Source organism: Sceloporus undulatus, chromosome 4 (genome assembly GCF_019175285.1).
Source record: "Sceloporus undulatus isolate JIND9_A2432 ecotype Alabama chromosome 4, SceUnd_v1.1, whole genome shotgun sequence".
In the NCBI taxonomy this organism is placed as follows: domain Eukaryota; kingdom Metazoa; phylum Chordata; class Lepidosauria; order Squamata; family Phrynosomatidae; genus Sceloporus; species Sceloporus undulatus.
Genome location: NC_056525.1, coordinates 45469607 through 45486434, shown reverse-complemented (window position 1 = coordinate 45486434; position 16828 = coordinate 45469607). Strand labels below are relative to the sequence as shown.

Here is a 16828-nt window from a genome sequence, read left to right as displayed (position 1 = left end):
ATCCCTTCAAATATTTAAACAGGGCTATCATGTCATCTCTTAACCGTCTCTTCTCCAGGCTAAACATCCCCAGCTCCCTAAGTCTTTCCTCATAGGGCATGGTTTCCAGACCCTTCACCATTTTAGTCTCCCTCCTTTGGACACGCTCCAGTTTCTCAATGTACTTTTGAGTGGTGCCCAGAACTGGACACAATATTCCAGGTGGGGCCTGACCAGAGCAGAATAGAGTGGGACTATTACTTCCCTTGATCTAGACACTATACTTCTATTGATTCAGCCTAGAATCACATTGGCCTTGTTAGCTGCCGCATTGCACTGTTGACTCATGTTCAACTTGTGGTCTACTTGGACTCCTAGATCCCTTTCACACATAGTTTCATTCAGCCAGGTGCCCCCCATCCTATATCTGTGCATAAACAGTGACCCGAAACAGCTTTATTTTGGCTTGTCTGTTGGGCCCAAAGTCTCCTTTCACAAGCAAATGTTATTTCTGTATGTAGAGAGATCTTGTAGCACCTTTGAGACTAACTGAAAGAAAGAAGATGGCCACATGACCTTTTGTAGACATAGGCCTGTTACAGACAGCCAAAATAAAGCTGCTTCGAGTCACACTGGAGGTATGGTGTTTCAAGGATGCATGAGTCCTAAGAGTCCAGAAGTCGCACCAAAGCCACGCTCCAGACTGTGACTCGAAGCAGCTTTATTTTGGCTGTCTGTAACAGGCCTACTTCTTCACATGCACTTGGACATCTCAGTAGACTTTATAAAAGCTCATGCTGCCAACTTCTTTTTTTCAGTTAGTCTCATAAGTGCTACAAGATCTCTCTGCATACTGTTTTTATAGAGTAATATGGCTAAATGTTATGTCTGTGTAGAGTAATATTGGCACAAGGAAACCATGGAGAACAAGTGGGCACCCAGGTTTTCTTCTTTGATGTGAAGCTTCCCTTGTTTCACCCACACTGTTGTTGCTGCTGCTATTTTTCCATGTAAAGTCCTGCTTTCCTCTGGAGACAGAGAACTGATCAGAGCCTACTTAAGGAAAGAAGTCTTACAAAAACAGGGACACACAAGTTTTAGAATACAGACTGAGTCTCCTGTATATGAAATGCTTCAGACTAGAAATGCTTTGGATTTTAGTGGATTTTGGAATATTTGCATTTCCATAATGAGATATCTTGGCAATGTGACCCAAGTCTAAACATAAAATTCATTTATGTTTCATATATACCTTATAGACATAGCTGGAAGGTAACTTTATACACAATATTTGAAATAATTTTGTGCATGAAACAAAGTTTGTTTGCACTGAACCATGACAAAGTAAAGGTGTCATTATCTCAGCCATCCATATGGACAATTTTGGATTTTTGGAATATCTGAGTAAGGGATACTCAACTTGTAGTAGGTGTGAAATCTTACTGTACTAAGCTGTGGTGAGCCTGACACACTGTGCCATCCACTCTTCCTTTTCACACTAAGACTGTTTTACAGATAATCGTTCTAAAGTGAAGTTCTCACTATTGGATCGGGATCCCTTTTCAGACCTCTCACATGTCTGGTTCATCCCTGTGAGTCCACACCTTAATTAAGTTTATCCTTTTTCTGGTTCTGTCTTGTTTCCTCTAAATGTCCTTGCTGCTTAGTTTGCTACTTGCTATATTCCTATAGAAAGGATCAGTTGTGCATGTCAAATGCATGTTTATCCATGGCTTAGCTCTCACTAATTTTGCATGTGCACGTGCACGTGTATTAACTCATAATATATGTAAACTACCATATATACTCGTGTTCAAGGTGACCTCATGTATAAGTTGAGGGAAGGTTTCAGGATCAAAATCATGGATTTTGATATGACCCCAAGATACTCGAGGATAAAATTTAGGGGGCTATAACAAAGGATGGAAAGGGGGAAACACCACTTCCATCTCTCCGTCTCCTTCTCTGGACCTCTCCCGACCACCTAACACCACTTCCCAGGTGCTGGAGGAGAGGTTTTAACATTGGGTTGGGGACGAAAGTGGAGTTAAAAGGGGTGTTTCTTTGATGGGAAGAAAAGGCTTTCAGAATGGACCGAGAAGGGGAAGAAGTGGATCTAAAAGGTGTGTTTCTTTAATGGGAAAGGAAGGCTTTCAGATCAAACTGGGAAGGGGAAGAAGAGAAGCTAAAAGGGGTGTTTCTTTGATGGGAAGAGAAGACTTTCAAATCGGACTGCGAACCTCTTTCACATACACATACACACACACCCTCCTGCCTTGAGGCACAGAGAGTAGGGTATCAGGCAATACTTGTTTCAGGAAGTTTCTAAGCAGTATTAGTGTATTGCCCTGTGTATAAGTTGACGCAGGATTTTAGGGTCAATTTTGGGGCATAAATTTCTCAAATATATAGTTGAGTATATACAGTAAATAAGCACAACACAGTTGCAACCAAACTAAGAGGAATAATAGATACTCACTAGGAAAATAAAGCAAAATACAATATCCACAAGTGAGTGATACTGTACATTTATTGGACAACCAAAATGCACAAAACACATAATGCAAGCTTTCAAAGCTCCAGTGGCTTCTTCAACAGGCAAAAGATGTTTAAACAATCATAAAGCAGATGTTGTTCCTGCTGTAGTTCAGTTGGAAGGATCTCAGTGTAGGCAGAGGTCACACCTCTCTCTGTCATCTGAGGGACTCAGGCCCGATACAGACTAGTGCAAAGCGTGGCCTGGGGCCGAAATTAGAGGTCTGGAGGTCTGGGCTATCTTACTGCAGTCCCGCCCACACGGGACATGCGATGATGACGCATGGGCATCCGTGTGCCCAAACAGCACTCACTGGAAGCAGCGGTGTCATGTTGCGCATTATGGCACTCCTACAAAGAAGCCGCTCTAGGCGGCTTCTTTTTAGGGAGCACTTTAGTGTGGTTAGCGTGGCATCTACGAGGGGCAAAGATGGGTGGCATGGAGCTGCTCGTCTGTATCCCCCCCCCTAGACAAAGCACAGTAAAATTTAAACTCCAGTAGTCTGTCTTCAAGCTGCAATCTCAGTATTTTCATCAACATCATGAATGAGGATATGGAAAAGACAGCATTCAGATTTACAAACTCACACAAGGAAAGAATAAATTTTGATATGTTGCCAGTATTTTGAGGATACAATAAAAAATAAAATTATCTGGCTAAATGGGAGATTCAAGGATAAAATGTACAAGGGTAAAATGAATATCACTCAGAGAGAATATTAAATTTTGAGGAGTGGATTGCCACTCAGTTGAGACTTGAAAATGACTTGTGACACAACATGGTGCCATTGCTGCAAAAATGGCATATACTATTTTGATTTTCATTGGGAGACATGTATCAAAGAAAACATATCCAAGAGAGCAGAACACCCAGCACACCCAATGCTTTGGTAATAAATAAATAATAAGCAATAACAGTCAGTCAGTGAACAGTAAGCACTTTGTGCCAGTCTGCCAATTCTGTGTGTAGATGACAATACAGTGCAAGAACGCAGATAGACCAGTGATTTCCAAAAACTGAATCATTTCCAAGTCAAGGGAACAATAGACAGGTACATTTTAAACAAAATATCTTGTTACTTAATCTTTGTTGTTGGGAGCTTGGAAATCACTGGTCTAGGTGATCTACTAAGGTATTTCTAGTTTATAAAATTTATTGTCTTTTCAGTGTCCAGTATAAATAAGTACTTGAAATTAGAAATGTATATACACACTCTCATTTTATCCATTGAGCTTTTATAAAAAAATGTAACATCTATTCTGCTCTTTAAAAAAAAGACTTAGAAGAGTCTGCTCAAGGACCAAACCTGATGTATTGGCTTGTTTTGATAGTTACCAGCAGCCTCCCAATCTACCTTAAAAATTAGGTATGTGATGCTTCATGAAAGGGCATTTAACCTTTCTTTGTTGCAACTTGCCTTCTTTCCCCTCAGTCACAGCTAAAGTATAGGTACCATTAAAATGTCAGTTTGGCCAGGGATCAAATTTAGGAAAGCTAAGAAGCCATCAGGACTAAGCTGAAGGTAATTTAGAAGACTACCACTGCCCAAGCAAAGTCCTAGCCTGAACAGCAAGCCTTTATTACATTTCCTGCTGAAAAGAGCCAATGGTCCACCTGTATAGACAACTGCTTCAGTATTTGAGATAAACAGATATAGACTAGATGTAGTAATCTACATCTTTGTGGTGTAGCTAAGGTGCATTTTTAGCAGTATCCCAAAACCTGGATTAGGCTTATCATAGGGCACAGATGTCATTCTCCTCCATCTGCTGGATCTTTTCCTTCTCCCAGCTAACTGTGCTAAAGGGGGCTTCTTTTTATTTTCTTCTTCTTTTCTTTTTTTGGCAGGGGTGCAACTCAGCCAAAGATTATATAGCTATTGAAGGACCAGACAAACTGGCCCTGGAGGAATTCTGGGGCCTAATCTGGGAATATGGAGTCCACACCATCATCACTCTACTGCCTGAACAGATGAATAGCCCAGTAAGAATGGCTTTTTATTAAAACCCTCTAGGGCATAAGTAATTTTATTCAAATTTGCACATGTATAATGGTTTTTAAATGTTTAAATATGTTGGTTTAAATTAATAAGAAGCAAGCAAACAATTATATGCTGAACTACCAAATGCTAAAAACAGACTATTTTCGAATAGTGGCATTCATAGTACAAAAACACAGAATGACAACAATAGTTCATTTTGAGCATCTGGGATTGACTGTGCTGTTATTTAGAAATTGTCTTCATTTGTTTTCCTACAAGTAGCTCCCATGCAGCTGTGGTCAGTGTCTGATTGATGAAACTATGTAGACAGAACAAAAGTTTAAAGTTTTCCTATTCAAATGGTTTCATCTTTCCTGCCTCCATGTTTGTGGGCTTTACTTGTTATGATAGTGAATGGTGCCATTGAATGAACCCACAGAAAGTTGCCTTGAAACTATCACAGTATTCTGATAATTAAAATGTATCTGGGGGGCTGTACATACAGTTGGCGAAACACCGCCCCTCTTTGCTGTGTATCATTCCCAGAGCAGCCAAACTGCGTGGGAACAATACGCAGCCAGGAAGAAGCTGCCTATGATGCTGCTTCCTGTGCACGATGTGTGGACACTGCATGTCACGTATGTCATCATGGTGGCCTCCATGTGGCTGGGAAGCTGGCATGATGGCAGCAGTGGCACATTTTAGGGTTCTGGAGCGTGCAGTTGCTGTGTGCTCCAGAACCCTAGCATCGGTACTGCTACACCGCTTCCTGCCTGTGTGTACCGGGCCTGAATTTCTTTTAGTGCAATGTTACCTCCATAGAAATGGGTTGGTTTTTTTTACTGAGGGGCTCGATAGTCAGGTACTTTGCTCTGGCCTGGGCCCAATCTAGGAGTGCGCGGGGACTGAGTGCTTACATGCTCAGCAACCCTGCCGCGCACCCTGGTCACCATCATTGTGCACACCCGTCCATACGGGACACATGATGATGATGTCTGCACAGCGCAGTGCCCAAACAGCACTGCGCCATGCCCTGCAGACATCATTATCGCAAGTGAGTGCACCATTGGAGGCCTACATGTGACCAAAAAAGAACCTGTCAGGAGTGGGTTCTTTTCAGGCCTCGTGGAGGCTGTGGCATTTGGTTGCTGCAGTCTCCATCCGGGGCAGAAAGGAACAGCATCTCACCACCCCTTTCTCCTAATCTTTATAGCCCCAGAGTCCTCCTCAAAAATATTCATGAGAAAGACATTAGGCTGGAAATAGCCATCCCTATCCAAATTGCTATGTCTCGGTATTGTGAAATTCACTCTTCTGCATTCTTCTCCTAATGATGGAAGACATCACACTCCTCTGTCATGCATGTATGGTTCACAGATAATTGTATGGCTCCTTCTTGGGCACAGTTGTTCTGAATAAATAGCACTAGTTTTGGCACTGAGCCTTTGGAAGCAGAATATTTCTCAGTTTGGTGTGAGGAGACATATGGGTTAACTCCCCCTATGGACAAGGAAATAACACATCATGAGATCTGGATGTTTTGTGTGGAGTCTTGGTGTGGCAATATTCCACCCAATTAACCCATTGCCTCCCCAATACCAAAATAGAATTTGGGGGGTGGGTAGGGGGTGGGTTATAAATCTCTGAATTACCCAGCTGGTATGACAAGCTGAAGAATCCTGGGAACTGTAGTCTAAAAAGTAAACTTTTCCAAGATCTGCACCAAACCAATATGAACTTTCATGTGCGTGACATTCTGATCTCTAACTGTAGTACTGCTTTTTTGTTGTAGGCACCAGACAATTCATGCTGGCCATCTGAGAGTGAGCCGGTCTGCACAGAGATGTTGACCATCCAGCAAGGCACACAAAAAGTAATTTCAGGATGGCCATGCATTCAGCTCAAACTGAAATATGTACGTAAGTTAGGAATGAAGGGGAAGGTGGTAAATCATGTACAATCATGATCAGAGGCAATACAGATATCAGTGGCACAAGGGACTGTTGGATGCAGAATTTCAGCAGGAGACCTTATATTGGAGTAGGCAACTGGGGAAGACTCGGGGGTTGAATTAGGCCTCCAGGAGGCTGGAGGGCAGCACCTGCTCCTGCTCCCCCCCCCCCCCAAAAAAAAACCCTCAAAAAGCAACAGGTTTTGCTCATGCTTAGAACCTAACTAATTACTGTCTTTGAACTAGAAATGATCCCTCCCCCATAGTTAAGCAAGACTCTGGAGTATAGGATTCTCTTTGTTGTTGGTTTTTTATGCTTTCTCTTGAAATTTAGTTTATTTATGTAAGAGCTCTGGAGATATATTTGGTCTGTACTCAGTTTTTGGTCATGTACCTGCTCTCTGCTTGTGGTCTGAGATGCATACCCTAATCTGTGAAAAGTTTATGAATGAATAGCTGTGCCTTGTGCATAACCTGCTAACCTTCTGGTCTTTTCTACCACTATGCATCTTCAGTATCTGGAACAAGAGATGTTCAGTTTCTGGAACTAAAGATCTGGAATTAGAGAACGGATCCCTTGCATAAGGGAAGGGACTACTCTATTAATAAATCCATAGGCTTTTCTTTGAGACACTTCCCTTAGGAGGGTGGAAGAAGAGAGAATGTTGAAACAGATAAGGATGTATGCTGGTAGACTGTAAGCAGACTACCATATATATTTGTCTATAAGTCAACTTCATGTATTAGTCGAGGTCAACTCTTGGGACCAAAAATGTGGATTTTTATACAGTCGGCCCTTCTTATACATGGATTTTTTATACACGGATTCAAGCATCCAGGGTTTGAAAATGTTCAAAAAAAGTATAAATTTCAAATATCAAACCTTGATTTTCCATTTTTTATAAGGGACACCATTTTGCTATGTCATTATATTTAAAGGGATTTAAAGCATCCATGGATTTTGTTATCCACGAGGTATCTTGGAACCAAATCCCAGCGTATAACAAGGGTCCACTGTATGACTCGGGGATACATTGAGGGTCAGATTTAAGGGGGCAGCCCAGCTGGGGAGAGGCCCCGGGGTGATCACTCGCCCTTCCCAGCCTGTCTCCAGCTGGACTTTCCCACATGGAGGAAGCCCAGTTGGGGAGAGACTACAGGGTGAGTGCTTGCTCTTCCAAGCCTCTCCCCAACTGAGCTTTCCCCCACGGAGGAAGCCCAGTTGGGGCGAGACTCCAGGGTTATCGTTCGCCCTTCCAAGCCTCTCCCAGCTGGGCTTTCCCACATGGAGGAAGCCCGGTTGGGGAGAGGCTGGGGGGCAATCGGTTGCCTCTCCCAGCATCTCCCCAGCTGGGCTGTCCCTTGTGGAGGCAGCCCAGTTGGGAAGAGGCTTAGTCCAAGGACCGTATTGCCCAGTGTATAGGTCTACCCAGGATTTTGGAGGTCATTTTGGGGCAAAAATTTCTTGACTTATAGTTGAGTATATACGGTACCTATTTGAGCTACTTGGATCATGCTTTCCATTTATATAGCTGTCCCTAGATCCCCTGTGTGCTAGTTCATTAAGGCAATTCATTTAACACCCAATAAAAGCTGAACTGGAGCAGACAATGTCCCCGGGCAAGCAAGATAATCGGTTGTGTGTGTTTGTTTACTGGAACCCTTCTTGTTCATGTATGCAATAATGCTTTCCAGTAGCAGAATTCTTCATTGATGTACTACTAGTCTGCCTTCTATGTCTCTGGCCCTCTAACTTGCTTGATAAGCATGATGCTTTTGTTGCCTTGTCAGGAGAAAAAAGCTAAGGAAAGACTGTTGCAAAGATTCCAGTTCCCTCTGGTGGAAGGAGAGGAGCTGCCAGACCCTGAGATCCTGGTAGGCTTTCTCACCATGGTCAGACAACTAGTGCCATATCGGAAGAGAACCAATCCATTGGTCCTGCACTGCAGGTAAGGTTTTGGCCCATTCCCTGGGCTCTTGGATGTGTTCCTTTGGACTGAGGGACACTGAAATCAGTCCCAAATGGGATATTCCCAAGTACTGGAGTGGGTGTAGCAGCTGAAGGGCTGTCTTCAGTCTCTAATACTATTTACTTCTTTCCTAGTTTGGGCGGCCTGGGTCAGATGGGGATGTTGATTGCCTTGGATACCCTGTTGCAACAACTGAAAGAAGAGAAAAGTGTGGATATATATGGTGTTGTTTTGAGGCTAGTGAGGAGCTGCTGTCTCATGACTCCAACACTGGTATGTGAACAGCAAGGGGGCAACACAAGAGGGTTGTGGGCAAGAGGTTAAGGCTGAGAGGTATGGTGTTTTTCTGTGCTCACCAAATCTGCAGGTTGACTGTACTTTCTGTCTCTGAAGCCAATTAAACACTTCACAGGGTTCTTACTGATTTCCTCCTTAATTTTGTTGATATCTTTCATGGTCATTCACAGTGGTTGTCATTCAGAATAAGATAAAAAGAAGTAATGAAACATGGCTTAGACTTCAGAGCAAAACTTCTCATCAAGATCATTTGTGGTGTACCTTTTGCTTAATCATCCCCCTGGCAGGAGGTGACTAATTCCTTTGAAATATGTGATTTATTTGGTCTGAACTCCTATTGTAAGCTCTTTAGACAGACCTCTATAGCTTAATTAACTGTTGCCTTTATAAGCTGCCTTTTATATCCCGCCCCATGTGTAAAGCAAACCTTATTTGTTTCATTTTAAAGATCAATCTCCTGCCAGGACAATGTCCATAATATGGAAACACAAACATAACCAAGCAATAATAAAATTACAAGTTACAAAATTAACTTAAAACTATATAGCAAAATAAAACTTTAAGAACATTGGACAGAGGTGACCAGTGGAGTGTCACAGAGTTCTGTTCTGGGCCCAGTGCTATTCAACATCTTTATCAACAACTTGGATGAAAGACTGTTTATCAAATTTGCAGATGACACTAAATTAGGAGGAGTAGCTAAAACCCCAGAGGAGAGGATCAAAATTCAAAATGATCTTCATAGATTAGAAAGCTGGGCCAAAACTAACAAAATTAATTTCAACAGGGAGAAATGTATGGTACTACACTTAGGGAATGAATGGCTTACAACATTAAAAAACAGTACAATTAAACACATACAAAATAGTACATCAAAACAGAATTAAATTACTGCAATAATTAAAACAAATTACAACTGAAAAGCCCAATGCAAGTCTAGGCTACATCGGTAGAAGTATAGTGTCTAGATTGAGGGAAGTAATAGTACCACTCTATTCCACTTTGGTCAGGCTTCACCTGGAATACTGCATCCAATTCTGGGCACCACAATTCAAAAAGGAAGTTGAGAAGCTGTAGTGTGTCCAGACCAAAATGGTGAAGGGTCTGGGAAGCATGTCCTATACGGAGAGACTTAGGGTGCTGGCTAGGTTTAGCCTGCAGAAGAGACAGTTAAGAGGTGATATGATGGCCTTGTTTAAGTATTTGAAGGGATGTCATGTTGAGGATGGAACAGGCTTATTTTCTGCTGCTCCAGAGAATAGGACCCAGAGCAATGGATTCAAGCTACAAAAGATTTCACCTAAACATTAGGAGGAACCTCTTGACATTAAGGCCTGTTTGACAGTGGAACACACTCCCTTGGAGTGTGGTGGAGTCTCCTTCTTTGGAGGTTTTTAAACAGAGGCTGGATTGCCATACATCAGGGGTGCTTTGATTGTGTATTCTTTCAGGAGATGGACTAATTGGCCCTTGAGGTGTTTTCCAGCGCTATGATTTTATTATTCTAATGATTAAATTCAAACTAATTGTTAAAACTAGAAAGCGACACATACTCAACAACTTTAGTTGAGCTAACTCAATTATAGCAGACAGGTGAGTCTTTAGGGTCTGCCTGAATACCAGTAATGCTGGCCCCTGGAAGACTCCAAATGGATTTTTTCAGTGTGACAAAAGGCATACTTTTATGACCATCATCGAAGTGCTTTGATAGCATGTCAAGAGGCAAGAGGAAAGCTGCTTCTGCCCTTTCTTTTCTCATAAGATAAAGCTCCAGAACAGAGGCAAATCCCTCTCCCTCATGCTCTCCTGCATAATTGCTCTTATATGCACAGGAATAGAGCTTCCAGTGCTGATCTCAGAAAGCAGGTCAGTATGATTAAAAATGCTTGTTGAATAAGCTGAATTCAAACTGTTTTACACCAGTTGCTCTCAGCCTTTGCTCCTCCAAATGTCTTGAGTTTCAAGAATCTTTTACCTTTGGCCTGGGCTTCTTGAAAGTAAAGTCAAAAATCATGATGGACCAAAGGTTGAGTACCACCAATTTAGATATTTAGAGGTGAATAGCTGTGCTTATGGTTAGGCACTGGCTGTCAGAAATGCAATATAGGCCATGAGATACAGTATAATCTCTTAACTCATATCAGTCCTTCAATGACTGCATTTTATACCAGCTGAAGTTTCCAAACAGCCTTCAAAGTACATAAAGGCAATTCAACCTGGATGTCACTAGAACATGTATATTATAACAGAAGCAAAGTTTGCCCTGTTAGAACAGGGTTGAAGTTGTTATAACACCCTCCATTCCCCACCTCTTCCAAATACACACCATTTCTACCACATCCATGGAGGGGTAGGAAATGATCAGAAACTTTTGTACACTTTTGGATCTTCTTTTCTTCACCAAAGGAATGTCAATGAGGTTTCTTTTCAGCTTTTCCCCCTCTGCAGGATACTGCTACACATATTGCAGTAAGGGGTGGAATTGCATGAAGAAATCATTGTTGCTGTTATTGATTTTTAAACAGTATAAATGGGCAGAGTATGAGCTCCATTTCTAAAACCTCTTCAGAATGATGGCCACAGATTCTCTGTAGTACGCAAAACACTTGTAAGAGTAATGTAAGTGACATAATGTTTGGCCAGCACTAATAGTAAGCAATAGCCAAAACATGACAAGCAATAAATATACTGTATAAAATAGGGAGGAACTTCAGGTTTTTTTGAACAAAATATTGCAGAATAAGTGCATAGACTCTGTTGTGAATGAAGGATAAACTCACATTTATTGCATGAAAAGTGTGCTAAAAACCCATGCAGATTGTGTGTAGTTATTTAGAAATAAATTCAGTTAATTTAGAATTTATTTATAAAAATTAATAATTCAAACTGAGTTCATTTGGATTTATTCTCAAGTAAGGTCTGAAACAGACGGCTGAAAGGGACATGGCGGCAGCAATACTAGGGTTAGGGACCGTGCACCAACCGTACTAATGGTGGCATCCCATGTGCACGGGCACCGCCATTGTGACGTACGCGCCGTGCAGCGTCCACACAATGCCACACATTGCTTATGTCGCAAGTGCACTAGTGACGCACGCAACATCATTCTGGTGCCTTAAAAAGAATCTGGAAACACCGGATTATTTTTACTCTGGAGGGAAGCCATGTGCTTTGGTGGCTGTGGCTTCCCTTTGGAGGGAAATAGGCCGCCGCCAGCCTGGACATTCCAAAAGGTATCAATGTATCACAGGGGTCTAGGTTTAAGTTTCTTCCACACAAATGCTTTTCCTGGAAGTTATTTTCACCATACATTGTGCCACTAGAGGGCATTATCTACAAAACCTCTGGCTCAAAGCCTACTTATATGCATAGAATAGAAATATTCACAAACTGAAAATAACACTGATTTAAAATGCAGTTTATATTGCATAGATTTTACATGTGGCTCCTTGATGGCAGATAGCATACACAAACCCCTAAAGCAGTAAAGGCACAACTCCATGAAAGTACTTTATAGGGTCCAATTGGAAGGATGGAATGAGGCTGCTCTTAAAGGACCAGTTTATTTAGCCATGAAGATATTTGTCTATGAAGTACAGGTGGTCAGACTGTGGTTGTTGCCAATGCTGATGCTGTCTGTATCCATAGAACAATTATCTAGATGCCATGGTATGCCTGAGCATAATAATAGTAATAATAATAATAATAATAATAATAATTTATTTATATTCCACTTAATCTCGAGGAATCCAAGCAGATTACAACTGTAAAAATAGCAAAATACAGTTTAAAGAAAGATGCTTAAAATGCAAAACCCCATTCCTCATCCCAATCTTAAAAGCAGTTAATACTAAAAAGAAATTAAGCCTAAAATAGAAAGCGATATCAATGAGAGTTCCACAAAAAAAAAAAAAAAAAAAGGGAGGGGGGAGAGAGGCAGAAAGATGTTCTAATCTGGAAAGGCCTGCCAGAAGAGATCCATCTTAATGGCCTTCTTAAAGGACTCCAAGGTGGTAATTTGACGGATCTCATCCAGCAGGTTGTTCCAGAGTCTAGGAGCAGCTGATGAAAAGGTACGCTGGGTCACTGTGGAGTTTAGTCTTCTTTGGTTGCAGCAGATTCTTCCTAGCGGAACAGAGAGTGCGAGGAGGGTGATATGGGAGCAGTCAGGACCCAGGCCATTTAGGGCTTTAAAGGTTAAAACCAACACTTTGTATCTTTTCCGGAAACTAAGAGGCAGCCAGTGGTGGTGTTTTAAGACTGGCGTAATATGAGCAGATCTTGAAGTGCCAGTGACCAACCCGGCTGTCACGTTCTGAACCAATTGAAGTTTCCAAACTTGACACAAAGGTAGCCCCATGTAGAATGCATTACAAAAGTCTAGCCAAGAGGTTACCAGTGCATGTACCAGTGTTTCAAGGTCTTCCCGCTCCAGGAAGGAGCACAGCTGGCATATCAGCCAAAGCTGATAACAAGCGTTCCTGACCGTCTCATCCACCTGAGCCATCAGGTGGAGAGATAAGTCAAAAAACACCCCCAGACTGTGAAAAGTACTGGTTGGTATAACTCCATTCTCATATTGGGGGTCCCTATAGCAAGTACCTCCATCTTACCTGGATTCAGCTTGAGTTTGTTTTCCCTCATCCAGTCCATTACCAAAGTAAGGCAGGCATTCAGAGGAGCGATGCCATCCTTAGTCACTGCATCAGTCCAAGACACAGAGAAATATATTTGGGTGTCATCAGCATACTGATAACACCCCGCCCCATGTCTCTGGATGATCTCACCCAGCGGCTTCATGTAAATGTTAAACAGCATTGGGGACAGAATCGCGCCTTGAGGGATGCCTGACCTGAGCTCCCTCTTGGCCGAATAACTATCCCCAAGCAACACCATCTGGAATCTGCCTGAGAGGTAGGACTGGAACCACTGCAAAGCAGAGCCTCCGATCCCCAACTCTCTTAGGCGTTCCAGAAGGATACTGTGGTCAACAGTATCGAAGGCTGCTGAGAGATCCAAGAGCACCAACAGGGTCACATTTCCCCTCTCGGTGCCCAGATGGAGATCATCGACCAAGGTCGTTTCAACTCTATACCCCGCCCTAAGTCCAGTTTGAAATGGATCTAGAAAATCCATTTCATCCAAGATAGCTTGGAGTTGAATGGCGACTGCCCTCTCAATTACCTTGCCTAAGAATGGTAACAATGAGACATGCCTGTAGTTGTTCCTGTCCAGGGGGTCAAGGGAAGGCTTCTTTAAAAGTGGTTTAACCACTGCCTCCTTGAGGCAAGGTGGAAAGTAGCCTTCCCTAAAAGAAGCATCTCTGCTCTGGTCTTACCAAATTGATCTGCTGAGTTCTCTGAAGATTCCCACCCTGAGGCCTGCCATTAGCAGCAGAACAATACACATGCAAATTACTCCTGCCTTCCCAGGTTCACACAGTGTATACACACACATGCACACACACACACACACACACACACACAACTCTTTCCAGGCAAGCATTCTCTGAAGATGCCAGCCACAGATGCTGGCAAAACGTCAGGAATAAACTGTTCTAGAACATGGCCACGTAGCCCAAAAAAAACCACAAAAGAAAACCTATGGATGCCAGCCATGAAAGCCTTCGACTTCACATTCCTGGATCTAATTCCAAATCACTGTGATGACAATTCTTGGATGTCCGTTTTCTCTTTATCTCAGCACACTCCAAAAACATCACAATTGGCAGCAGGATACAGATGTAAAATTCTCTCTAAGCATAGGTTTTCATGTCTCTTCCTTTTGTCTTTTTATTCTAGGAAAGGTACATTTATCTGTATGAATGCATTCGTGACATCATCACCCAGAAACAAGTTTAAGCCCTGGTCTCCACTTTTTGCTTGATGATAGATGAAATGCAGAACACAACAGGACTATGAGCATAGACTGGAATGGATCTATATGGGGATGGATAACTGCCCCAGAAGTTCTGCTCTCAGTTTGGACAGAAGGTAAAATACAAAGAATGAACAGTAGTGAGCTGCCTGTGATGTTTCTTGCTTCCTGTTCAGAAGGAATGTACATTTGCTGAAAGCAAACTCCACTGCTTCAACACAAGTGTTTTCCTGAAAGAACCATTTAGCCATAGATTTAGATATCCTGTTAGAAGAAGAAGAAGAAGAAGAACCTGTCCTCATCTTCCTAGAGTTTGTTCAGCTGTCTTTAAACTTGAGATCCCAAAGGTTTGCCACAGATGAACATAACTGGTGGACAAGTAGGATCAAGATGTGCCATGTTGTTGTGTGCTTTCAAGTCATTTCCAACTTATGGCAACTCTAGGGTGAACCTAACATGAGGGTTTTTTGGCAAGCTTTGTTCAGAAGAGATTTGCTATGGCCTTCCTCTGAGGTAATGTGATTTGCCCAGAGACATCCAGTGGGTTTTCCTGGCCAAATGAAGATTCAAACCTTGGCCTCCCACAGTCCTAGCCCAATGCTAAAACAAGTACAGCGTGTTAGCTCTCAATATGTGTCATACCCATTACATAAATCTATGTTAGAGCTGCGTTTAGGATAGTTTGCACAGTTCTTGATGTTTAAAGTGGGATCATAGTACAGGTTGAGTCTCCCTTATCTGGGATTCCAAAATCCAAAATACCCCCCAAATCAAAACTTTTTTCAAGGGTGTCTGAGATAGTGGCACCTTTGTTATCTGATAGTTCCATGTATACAAATTTTGTTTCATGCACAAAATTATTCAAAATATGTTATAAAATTACCTTCAGGCTCTGTTTATAAGGTACATATGAAACATAAATGAATTTTGTGTTTATTCTTGCATCCCATCTCCACAATAGCTTATTATGTACATATATGCAAATACAGGTATTCCAAAACCCAAAGACATCCAAAATCCAAAACACCTCTGGTCCCAAACATTTTGTATAAAGGATACTCAACCTGTAATGATGTCTCTGCACTGGCAGAGCAACACAGTTATATGTAACCATAGTGGCACACTGGCATGGTCCACAATCCCAGCATATTTTTAGAATCCACTTGCACAAGGAGACTTAGTCTGTATCCTGTTCTCATTTAACTGACATGCTAAAGATAGGATGGCACTGAATAAATAGATGCACCTTCTTCCCAAAACCACAGCTAAAAGAAGCATTGTTAGTTTTGCCATATGGGAAGAAAAGTGTAGCCACTTAGTAAGAAACAAAGAAAAAGGTTTCCTTAGGGAAAAATGCTAAGTTTTATGCCATCATGTGTGACATGTTGAAAAAGCTAGAAAAAAGAGGGAAAACATATTCAACCAGAACAGAGCAACTGGGGCAGGCTAATGAAATTAGTCAGGAACTGCACCAACAAGCGACTGAAGTACTGTACATAAAGTATGAAATTCAGTGCCTAGACAAGCTGTTGTGTTGCCTTTTTGCACGAAGCTGTATTTAATAGACCAGATAAATTAATAGAAAGTGTGCCTAGAGAATATGTCTAGTGTCTAATGGGCTCAAAAACAGGGGACAAGGAAAGGATGGATATGACCTTTTTTCTGTTCCTATGGGTTTTTTTCCAGAACATGTCCATGGAGTTAAAAATACTGAGCTAGTTTCATTCAGAGTGTTTTTAAAACAATTCATTTTCCAACATCCAGCAAGAACTCTCCATACCCAAGGAAAATCAAGACTGTCCCATAACACACTTCTCTTCACTTCCACTCCTTATCCCATGGATTGTGATACATACATATCTCAGTTAATGCCTGAACAGACAGGCCAAATGAAGTGGCTTTTGGCCACTTTGGAGGTGTGCTGTTTAAATGACACATGAGTCCTAAGAGGCCAGAAGCCATGCTCTGGTCCTAAGGACTGGAAGGTGGCTTCTGGCCTCTTAGGACTCATGTGTCATTTAAAAAACATACTTCCAGAGTGGCCCGAAGCCGCTCCATTTGGCCTGTCTGTCCAGGCCCTTAATGACGTCAGTGTGTTCCTAGGCATGACTTTTTTAACAAAAAATTTGCCAGAAGCAGAAATAACGTAAAAAGAATAGGGACAGATTCCTGCACCATGAAGAAGAAGAAGAAGAAGAACTGCTCCACATGATGTCATAGCACTTTTCTCTTCCTGG

The 16828-nt window shown here is 42.0% G+C and overlaps 1 protein-coding gene across 5 annotated transcripts in view; it reads left to right on the top strand.

Moving 5' to 3' along the window:
• LOC121930090 (receptor-type tyrosine-protein phosphatase V-like) overlaps nt 1-16499 on the top strand; it is an 83757-nt gene extending 67258 nt beyond the window's left edge. For 4 of the 5 annotated variants that reach the window (XM_042466280.1, XM_042466278.1, XM_042466277.1 and 1 more), the window contains 6 exons: nt 1495-1571; nt 4364-4498; nt 6289-6411; nt 8239-8396; nt 8552-8690; nt 14516-16499. In XM_042466280.1, coding sequence (XP_042322214.1) covers nt 1495-1571; nt 4364-4498; nt 6289-6411; nt 8239-8396; nt 8552-8690; nt 14516-14575 — 692 coding nt within the window. In that variant the 3' untranslated portion in view covers nt 14576-16499. The remainder of the gene's footprint in view (nt 1-1494; nt 1572-4363; nt 4499-6288; nt 6412-8238; nt 8397-8551; nt 8691-14515) is intronic. The other variant, XM_042466279.1, reaches the window with a different exon arrangement.
• The last annotated feature ends 329 nt before the right edge of the window (nt 16500-16828 follow it).